Source organism: Protobothrops mucrosquamatus, unplaced genomic scaffold (assembly GCF_001527695.2).
Source record: "Protobothrops mucrosquamatus isolate PMUCROS unplaced genomic scaffold, P.Mucros_1.0 scaffold1310, whole genome shotgun sequence".
Classification (NCBI taxonomy): domain Eukaryota; kingdom Metazoa; phylum Chordata; class Lepidosauria; order Squamata; family Viperidae; genus Protobothrops; species Protobothrops mucrosquamatus.
In genome coordinates this window covers 146,077-156,889 of record NW_015387511.1, presented here as the reverse complement: position 1 = coordinate 156,889, position 10,813 = coordinate 146,077, and the positions used below count along the sequence as shown (strand labels likewise).

At 35.2% G+C, this 10,813-nt stretch overlaps 1 protein-coding gene across 1 annotated transcript; it reads left to right on the top strand.

The window, feature by feature from the left end:
• The first annotated feature begins 951 nt into the window (after positions 1-951).
• Positions 952-8,838, top strand: GUCA1B (guanylate cyclase activator 1B). Its single transcript, XM_015821340.1, has 4 exons — positions 952-1,155; positions 6,123-6,272; positions 7,448-7,562; positions 8,711-8,838. The coding sequence occupies exons 1-4, from the start codon at positions 952-954 to the stop codon at positions 8,836-8,838; spliced, it is 597 nt and encodes a 198-aa protein (XP_015676826.1).
• Positions 8,839-10,813: the final 1,975 nt, after the last annotated feature.

Below are 10,813 nucleotides of genomic sequence, written 5' to 3'. Positions count from 1 at the left end.
CTTGCTAAGGAATTCAGTATAACAGGCAAACTGCCATTTTGGGAAGAATGCAAGTAAATTCATTTCCTTTAAAAGCTTGAAAAATTGAAAGCTATTGTTAAGCATTCATATCTTACTGTTATAACTAGTTGAATTATGAAGTATAATTATCTAGATTCACAAAACCTTTAAATTATTGTTTTATTTATCAAATTTATATGGCTGCTCATCTCATGGAAATTGACTATGGGCAGCGTACAACAATGCAGTAAAACAGTAAATGAATAAGACAGTCATTATTAAAACATTAAATCATGGCTACAATGGCTAGGTTTACACAACATATTAAGCCCAACACAAATAAGTCATACTTTGCTTTAGCAAGCCAACCCTTATGTCATTGATTATGCAATATAAAGAAAATCAACAAAATGATTTAGATTTAATCTCATCTCCATTTCTGAATAACTCACATAATTTGAAATAAGCAGCAGGCTTGTTATTTTATAGATTGGCTGCTCAACTTGAGGGGACACTATTGTGATAAGTTCACAGATGGTTCAAATTAGATCAACAAAATGAGGTTATAAATAACTGTTAATCGGGTAGCATTCATATTAGTAGATTAGCATCAAAGACCAATCTGGGAGTTCCAACTAAAGGATTGTGCTGAGATATTGGAGGACTCTGTGCTACGCATGTGGGAATCTTTTAAATGAACTTAGATATTTTTATCTTATAATTCAGGGAAGGTGCATGAAGGTGAAACAGTGAGAAAATTCTGCGACAAGATTGAATAGAGGCTGCAAGTAAAAAGGAACATGAGGAGAGGAAGTCCAGCTTGCATTTGCAATAGTCACTGAAAAAAAGATAAAAGAAATTAAATTTCTAAGAAGAAGAAATAAAAGTTTGCAAGAAGAAAACTGAGAAGAAAGAAATAGCAAATATTTATTCTCCATCTTTCAAAGCAACATGGGACAACACTTCACTAATGAACAAGGAGAACAGGTTGAGATTGATGTGGCTGAATTGCAGGAATGGTATAAGAAGTTTGTAATGGAATGTCCAAGTGGGACACTCTTCAAGCATGAATTCAAACGATTCTTTGGGGTTCATAATAATCAAGAAGCATCGGATTATGTGGAAAGCATGTTCAAAGCTTTCGATAAGAATGGGGTAAGCATGTTACAACTGATTTTAAAAGTTGAAAGCTCACATTCTCCTGGTTTCTAAATGTGGAATTTCTCTTTTGGCTAGGTGTTAATTGTTAATGCTACGATTAGATAGAACTTACTTAGAAGCAAGTTCCATAGAGCACAACAAAATCTTTTTCTGAAAATGGTGTTATATTTCAGATAAGAAATGTGATAAATATGCCAGGAACTCAGGAGATCCAGAATGCTGTACAGGAGGAGAACTAATTAGTTAAAAGTTGTATTTAATTGTCAGGTTCTTATTATTTGATAGAACATTGATAGAATATTGATAGACTTTATTATCATAATTTGAATAGAATTGTTCAAGATCCTAAGAGATTACTTTTAAAATAAATACTTGATTGGTCAAAATTCTCCCAATACTTCTGATAGTTGTGTCCCATCGCATTCATTATTTCCCAAAATTGGGGAAAATCTGATGAATTGTACTGTAGCATACAATGATATTTCTAGGAGGAAAAAAAGTAGGGATGTTATAACTGGAGAGATTAATGTCATTATTATAATTTATTTTGGTAAAGAAGCAAATGCAGGATTCATGCTGACATTTCTATAAAATGGAAAAATGGTTGTTTTATTTTTTAATGCAGTGACTGTATCAAATGCATGATTACTTCTTATGCCTAATAGAGAAAAGGACATTTAACTCTGGTCAAAACATATTGCTGTCTTAGTGACTTTGGATCAAATAATCTGTTTTGCTCCAAGAAAAGCAAAGTTTAGTTACAAGAAACTGGAACTTTCTCACTAAACATATTATTTAAATACAGTGCAAATGCTAAGGGCATTGTAATCAACACCTGCTCACTCATTTTATAACATTATGGTAATGTCACAATACTTTATATTATTCATGCACCCATTCTAGTTAGAAAAAGTATCAAAATGTAGTGTACTGAATCTGGCATTTGAATGTGGTTCAATCTTTTATGAGAAATGTGTGTTGCAATATTAGGCTACAGCATTAAACACATGCAAAATCATTTTAAAAATCAACCTATTTAGTTTCAGTGCATTACAAATAAGCATTTTCAGCCACATAGGTTCATATGTCCATGTATCAATAAAAAAGTAACAAAATATGCATAGGATCGCATAATCTTAAAATATCAACACCCACAGCATGGACAAGGACTGCTTCTACATGAGGAAAACCAAAGGCACTTGGATTCCAGTCCTCTTAATGATATTCAGACTTATTTTTGCCTTTTCTCTGGAAACATCCATGGTTTTGTAATTTAACTTATAATTAATAAAAAAGGTTAGTAAACTATTACAGGAGGCAAATGGTTAGGAAATAGTTTCTGAGAACCACGGTAATTTTCCCATCTCTATGGGATAACTTTTTTTGACAATGTAATTTTAATGCAAAATATTTAGTGCAAAACTAATTCAGAGCAAGGAAGGGAATAGAAAGAAAAATTGTATATGAAATTAAATACATAATTATATTTGATTTAAAAATTGGAGAAAAAGAAAGAAAAGGCAACATGTGGCCCATTGATTGACTTAAGTATTGACTTTCTGTGAAAGTTTCTCCATTGGGGCAGAAGGAGAAATTAATGAAATAATTGGACTGATTGTTTTCCTCCCAATAAAAAAACTTATTGACTTAAGATTTGTTCCTGACATGGTTAAATGGAAACACATTAAGAGAGAAGAAAATAAAAGTGTTCTCCTATTAATGAAAGTTATTTAGCACATCTCATCACTCTAGCTGGTTACAAAATTGTGCACACTGTCTCTTCAGCCCTGTCCTCTGTAATTACATGGGTTTTTTTTACAGTTAAGTGTACTATGCAAACCCCGAGCACAGTGCACTTACTCTTGTTTTTATATTTGGATTCTCTTTGAAATTCTGGCATTCAAGCAAATAGGACGTTCTAACAGTTAACAGCTAGAACTGAAGAAGCTTCTTGGAAGAGAAGCAAAACATTTTTAAAAGAAAAAAAACCAAGAAAGTCCAGTTGCCTTTTGGAAAAAACACCATTGGGACAACTATGAACTGGATGACTGAGAATCTCCATAGATATCTGATGCATGCTTAGTTAGAGAAACATAGACCCAGTCTGCCTATATATTGCATTCTATTTAGCTATGGTGAGGTTCACACTGCTCTTGAAGTCAAAACCACATGATGGCTTAGTCCAAGAAGTGAATCCTGCTATTCCCATTTATATTACATATAAGGAACAGTTGCTGGAATTGGGTATGTCTAGTTTAACAAAGAGAAGGACGAGGGGGGACATGATAGCAGTGTTCCAATATCTCAGGGGCTGCCACAAAGAAGAGGGAGTCAAGCTATTTTCCAAAGCGCCTGAAGGCAGGACAAGGAGCAATGGGTGGAAACTAATCAAGGAGAGAAGCAATCTAGAACTAAGGAGAAACTTCCTGACAGTGAGAACAATTAACCAGTGGAACAACCTGCCTCCAGAAGCGGTGAATGGCCAACACTGGAAGTTTTTAAGAAGAAACTGGACAGCCATTTGTCCGAAATGGTATAGGGTTTCCTGCCTGAGCAGGGGGTTGGACTAGATTACCTCCAAGGTACCTTCCAACTTTATCATTATTATTATTATTATTATTATTATTATTATTATTATTATTATTATTATTATTGTTGTTGTTGTTGTTGTTGTTGTTGTTGTTGTTGTTGTTGTTGTTATTCCTATTCCTATATAAGGGTATTTAAATTGAGGATGCCTATTTTGTAACATGATGGTCTTGTATAGCTGTTTCAACATTCTACCTTTTAACTGTTTTTATCTGGGGAAAAAGAGTAGGAAAAGCAATAGGAAAATACTGGAAGGATATAAATGGATGAGATCTGTAAATAAACACTATCTAAATGTTATTTTGAAATCTCCATGCGAGAGCAGGAAGAATTGCACAATAAGAACCTGGCCTAAACAACTGTTGAACTTCTCTGTTGGGTTTCCATACTTTGGCAATGAGTTCTTGTGCTCTTGATGTCTCTTGACTAGAGGTAAAGCTAGTATGTCATCTCTAAAAGGTTTTTTGTGACAAGGTTCTGTTTTCCTTCATGGAGAAGGTGCTGAGTCACTCACTCATTCATTCATTCATTCATTTGGTTTGTATGCTGCCTTGAGCTGTACAAAATAACACAGTGGTTCAACAATCCTGGTTCAACACAGTGATTCAACAAAATAACACAGTGGTTCAACAATCCTGGTTCAACACAGTGATTCAACAAAATAACACAGTGGTTCAACAATCCTGGTTCAACACAGTGATTCAACAAAATAACACAGTGATTCAGCGGTGATTGGGCTGAAAAAGACTAGCCCAAATTTACCCAATCAACTTTCATTTCTAAAGCTTGTAAAGAATAGTTTATGTATATAACTACTATACACTCAATTAACTTTGACTTATTTGATATTCCATGTTTAATCAAACTATAGCTTAGGCGATGTGTGAATCCCATCTTTAATAAGAACACAAGTCATTTTTAATGGGCAAATAGCAGGTGCAGAAATGTCTATGGAGATTCTCATTCAACCAGGTCATGGGTGTCCCAAAGATGCTTTTTCCAAAAGCAACTGGGCTTTCTTGAGTTTTCTTTTTCTTTTTTATTCTTTGAAAACATTTCTCTTCTCACCTGAACCTTCAGGTTTTTTTTCTTTGAAAAAAAAGGCCAGTTGCCTTCTAGAAAAAGCACCTTTGGGTTGTCTGCCTGAGCAGGGGGTTGGACTTGATGACCTCCAAGGTCCCTTCCAACCTCCTCCTCCTCCTCCTCCTCCTCATTATTATTATTATTATTATTATTATTATTATTATTATTATTATTATTATTATTATTATTATTATACCTATTATTAACTTCTATGGCATACATAGGTGAGATGTTGTTCACATTGAATTTGGGGAGATATTACCTTTTTTCACTTTGTACAGTGTGAGCTTCAGTTTAGCCACTAATCACATGGTCTGAACTACAATCAGCACCAGGAAGTGTCTTAACAGATGCAATTGAACCTTTCCAGGGTTGTTGGCCTAAAATAAAGTATCTGATTTCGATGTTATCCTTTTTGTGCTGCCCACATATAGAAACATCGCTTGTGTTGTATAAACTATGTATTCATTATGCTGAGATGATTTTTCTGACAAAATTGCACCAGGTGATTGCCAGCTTCATTCTGTTCACCTAGCTCAAACCTGCCTATTATTCTTGCAATTTCTCCTTGGCTTACCTTTGCATTGAAATCACCCATAATATATAAAGATCCTTTTTTGGTATTTGCTTGAGAGCACGTTGAAGCTCACTGTAAAAAAGTTCATCATCTGAGTCTACAGTTGGGGTGTAGATTTGTACTATGGTGATGTTGAATGGCTTGCCTTGAATTTGGATAGACATTGTGCGATCGCTGTGTGCTCTGTGATTCTCAACACATTTAGCCACTTGTTTGCTTACACAGAATGCAACTCCTTTTCATCTGATGATATTGTTTCCAGAAAAAGAAATCAGAAAGTCATCTGATTTGAATTGACCACTGGCTGTTCAATGTAACTCACTGATGCCAAAATAATTGGATACAGTGTGATTATTATGTCATTAGAAATGACAGGTTGTTCATTTTCAGACCTTCCTTCTCTCTTCTTCATGCAAAATAGCTGCTTTCAGCTCATTGGAAGCTTAACTATTTTACTTGAAGTTGTTTTTTTCTTCTCTCCCCATCACCCCTGCAGAAATAAAAAAGAAGTTGTACCACCATTATTCAACTGTTTGTGGTTGATTTTGGGGAATCTGCTCCAGTCTTCAGAGGCCATGAAAAAGAGGCACAGGAGCCATTGGCAGCTCATGACTATAAGTGGTGTATTGTGTGACAAAGCCACAAAACAATAAATCTACTACTGTTGAGATCTAAGATGATCACAATTAAAGTGACCATTTTATGTTACCAGGATAACACCATTGACTTCCTAGAATATGTGGCTGTTTTGAATCTGGTTTTGCGAGGGAAGCTGGAACACAAACTGAGATGGACATTCAAAATATATGATAAAGATGGAAATGGCTGCATAGATAGACCTGAACTCCTAGAAATAATAGAAGTAAGTAGAAATGTGTGGTGGTTTTTTTGCCAAATGTTGTTGTTGTTTTGCCCATCTGGAATATAATGCTTTAGTTTGCATATGCTGACTTCCTACTGTACTTTTTTAAAAATTATATTTTAAAAAGAATCAGAATGAAGCTGTCATATGCATTATAGTTGCTATACTGTGATTAGTATAAGAGGATAGACTTTACAAATCTATTCACACCTTCCCTAACTCATAAGTTCACCTACACTGTTGTTTACTACTTTTAAAATTAAGCCATAACTTATTTAATGAGCTGGACCTCCACTTTGTGAATCCTTAGTATTGGGAAGGGAACCATGTTTACTGTATGTCTAAAACATAAGTCTACTTTGCCTGGCAATTCTACAGTCTGATAAAACAAAAGCCCAAAGTTGTTTTTGGTCAAAGAATAAATCATAATAATGTGAGAAGGAGAAAAAAATCTAAAATTTATTCTTTAAAAAAATGTGTCTACAACAATCCCTCCAAAAAAAGAAGAAAGACGAATAGAGGATTTTTTCCCCTTACATTTTATTTGTTAATTTTAAGCAGAAGGCTAGAAACAAATGAAAGAAAGAGAATGGATATTAACAGTTCTATACTGACTTATGCTCTCAGTTTAAGAGCAAACAAACAGGTTTCAATAAGACAATGGATTATTCTTTCCTATGTAATTTTACTCCCCCTCCAAGAGAGAGAGAGAGAGAGAGAGAGAGAGAGAGAGATAAAAAAGAAATATGAAAGGATAAACTATGTGTATTAATTATTTTTTTCCCAGAACAAACCTGAAATCCTGAGTTAGCTACAGATATTCGCCATTATAGCAATCCTGGGTTATAGACAACATAGCTAATATATGTTTTATCATAATTTTCCAATTGTTTCTTTCATATTTTTGTATTTAACACTAAAAATATTGAAAAGATGAAAAGGTAGAAGACCTGCAGACTGCATTGTGTTTGATAGAACAATAGGAGTAGTCAGTCCCTATAGAAACAGTCTACATCACTCTTGCCTATAAATTTCCTAAAAGATTTCTTTTTTATATTTAACTTTGAAAACACTTGATCAAATGATTCATCAAATTTCTATGCATTATCTGTCTGAGAGATTTACATATTCATTATTGTGTGGCTTCCTGTTAACACTATAGGTTTTTTTTCCAGGCTATTTATAGCATTAAGCAAGCATACAATTCTGAAGAAGAAAGAGCTGTTCCCGGTCTCACTCCAGAAGAAGTTGTGGAAAGAATATTTCATCTCGTAGATGACAATGGAGATGGTAATAACCTGATTTGAAGCCACACTGATGTATTATTTGAAATTATGGTTGGCGATTTGATGCCCTTCTAGAACTTTTGTAATGCTAAAGTTCCCAAAACATCAAGGCTCAGTACAAGTCTAATGAGAATTACATCTCAATATTTCTGGTGGCAACAGATTGCCTGTGCCTGATGCAAATAGTACACAGATTTTAATCCATGTCATTTAAAACATGGACATTTTTTTTACTGACACTTTAACAGTTATTGACTTATCAGGTGACAGTGATGTAGAGCAGAGGTCCCCAACCTTTTGGGCACCAGGAACCGGTTCCGTGGAGAGAGATTTTTCCGCAGACCGGAGGAGGTGTGGTTTTGTGTGCTGCCTGCATCTTGCGGATGGGGCTTTCCTTGTTTGTACGGACCAGTTGTTGGCATGCAGCGGACCGGTAGTGGTCCACAGACCAGGGGTTGGGGACTCCTGATGTAGACAATGAAGAATCCTAGAAATGATTATAGACATTTAAATAATGTTTAGACATGCATTTGGTAAAGTTATCTGATTTCACATCAGCTCTAGGGAGCAAGTGCACACTATATAATTCTACTGATTGGAAACTTCAGGTTTTCTTGTTCTTATTATCATTGTCTTTCTCTAATAGACACCCAGATTCATTATCTCTGCTCTGCAGCACAGATGGAAGATAGAAAAAGACTTGTCAGTTTTCCAGATTGTGACTCATTCACCTTAATTTCTGCACAATATTGTAGAAAGATTCATTTTCAGCACACCTAAATATTGCATTATCTGGTTTGTCCTTTCCAAATTTGCTCTGAAATTTCCTGACTTCTTTAAATATTTATGAGGGGCAAATGACCACTAGCTACCATCCCAGCAAATTATGTTTCTGAAATTTCAAATCAGACTTTTCAAGTAACTCTGCCTTAATTAATTGTTCTTGAATATCACAGCCCTACTTGAGGAAAATATAAATGATTCCATCTGTTCTCAATCAAAGAAGCAACATTTCAATCTGTTAGCACATTTCCTTCTCCTCTTTATAGTCCAATGAAAAAGAAATATAGGAATTGACTAGTGGGATTGGACAGAACGCATCTCCCCCATTTTTAACATTCTATGATTTCTTTCTTGTCATTGATTCTTTAGGACAATTATCTCTGGATGAATTCCTTGAGGGAGCGCAAAGAGATAAGTGGGTGATGAAGATGCTACAAATCAATGTAAGCCCAGGTGGATGGCTTGCCAATCAGGGAAGAAAAAGTGCAATGCTCTAATCATTGTTTGTATTATTTCAAAAGTGTAATGAAAGAAAAAAAAGCATCCCTTGTCCTTCGTTCTATTTTTCCTTGATAGCAGCAGGCTGAGCACTAGGGAAAAAAAACCCCTACTGCTGTTCGTTTAAATATTGTGCCGTGCATCTAGGCCATGCCATGGAACAATGCTATGTCGTGGTAATTTGGGGAAAAAATTAAAAGTCCACCTGAATGTAGGAATGAGGACTATATGGGTGGCTGTAGCTGATTTGAGGCTATTGACAGGGTTGGCAGAAGGTCCAACTCATAACTTAGGATACTAGCAACTACCCCATATTGCTTATTTCTGACCCCAGACTTAGTTATCAGAAAAAGATGATGTGCTTAAAAATAATGTCTGGGCTATCCTATTTCACACTGCAAGGTGGTATCACATGACCAAATGTTTTGTCGAACATGTATCAGGGAAAAGTTAATGTTTTGTAAACTTATAGGAAGAAGCAAATAAACCAATTGCAAGGGTTTGCAAACTATCTGGTTTGCACAATTTATTGAGTTATAAAATGTTAAATATAATGTAGCTTAGCATTTTGAGCAAACTCAACCATTGAGTGTGAATATAGCCTGAAACAGCATCAATAGATACAATTGACATTCTCTTCAGCACACAGATTTTTGTAGATGGTACATGGAATGGATGAAATACTCTGCAGAAAAATGCAAAAATCATTTGGGGTATTGAAATAATTTGATTTCAGTGAACTAAGGTCTCTCTGCAGCAATAGTAAAAACTAGTCTTGAATGAAGGTCAGAAAAGATGACAGCACTTCCAGTAAAATAGCTATGTATTAACCTTGTTTTCTGGAACTGACTTAGAAGAAGACAAGAGTTTTCCTAAGTTTCCTCTGGCTTCTGCTGCTCATAAAAGAACTGTCTCCTGATCTTAGAATTTTATGATCTCAGGTTCAGCCAATAGTGTAGTTATTTTTAAAGTTGTCAAAAATATCAGGTGAGGAGTATATCATACCATTTTTCTTATGCTTAGGAGCTCAAAACGTTTACACTAAGATCTTAATGTTGTGTGCAATGTAAGCTGCAAAAGTTTGCTGAGCCTCATAAGCTGCAATTGACTTATATTTAAGGATCACTTCATCTACCCTTGGCTTCACTTCTGCTTCCCTCAAATTTTATCTTTAATTGTAACTTCTTCACAAAAATTCAACACATCCATAGTCTGTGCCTAGTAACTACTTTGAGTGAAGTTGATGGATTTATACCCAGTGGTGGGATTCAGCCAGTTTGCACCAGTTCAGCAGAACCGGTAGCTAATTTTTTGTTGCCCAGGCCCAGAATGGACTTCCGGAAGCAGCATCCATACAGAGAACCGGTTGTTCACATATTTGAATCCCATCACTGTTTATACCTTATAGACTTAACATAATTCCCATTCTAAATATTGTTACTATAGTAATTAGGTAAAAGAAATTCTGCAAATTTATTTATTTATTTTATTTTATTTACATGGATTTATATGCCGCCCTTCTCCCTATAGGACTCAGGGCGGCTTACAGCATATTAAAACACATAAAACATCGTCCCCCCATAAAAACCTATTAAAAACCAAATATTTTTTTCGCTGTATAATTAATTAAGATTTAAATTAAAATTGTCCCTATTTAAAAATTCTCCCTANGGTGATCTGTGGCAGAAGGCGGTCTCGGAGATATCCAGGCCCGATGCCATGGAGCGCTTTAAAGGTGGTAACTAACACCTTAAAGCGCACCCGGAAAGCCACTGGTAACCAGTGCAGCTCGCGCAGCAGCAGTGTTTCATAATCTGCAGTCAATACCTGTATTAATTGTACGTAAAAGTTAGAATCTAAAAGTGTATGTGACTTAGATTTAGACTTTTGCCCCATGGTAACATCAAAATACACTTTTGATTGTTATACTTTTTTATGTCCCCGCCAAATCCTTGATCTGTACTCTGTTTTCTG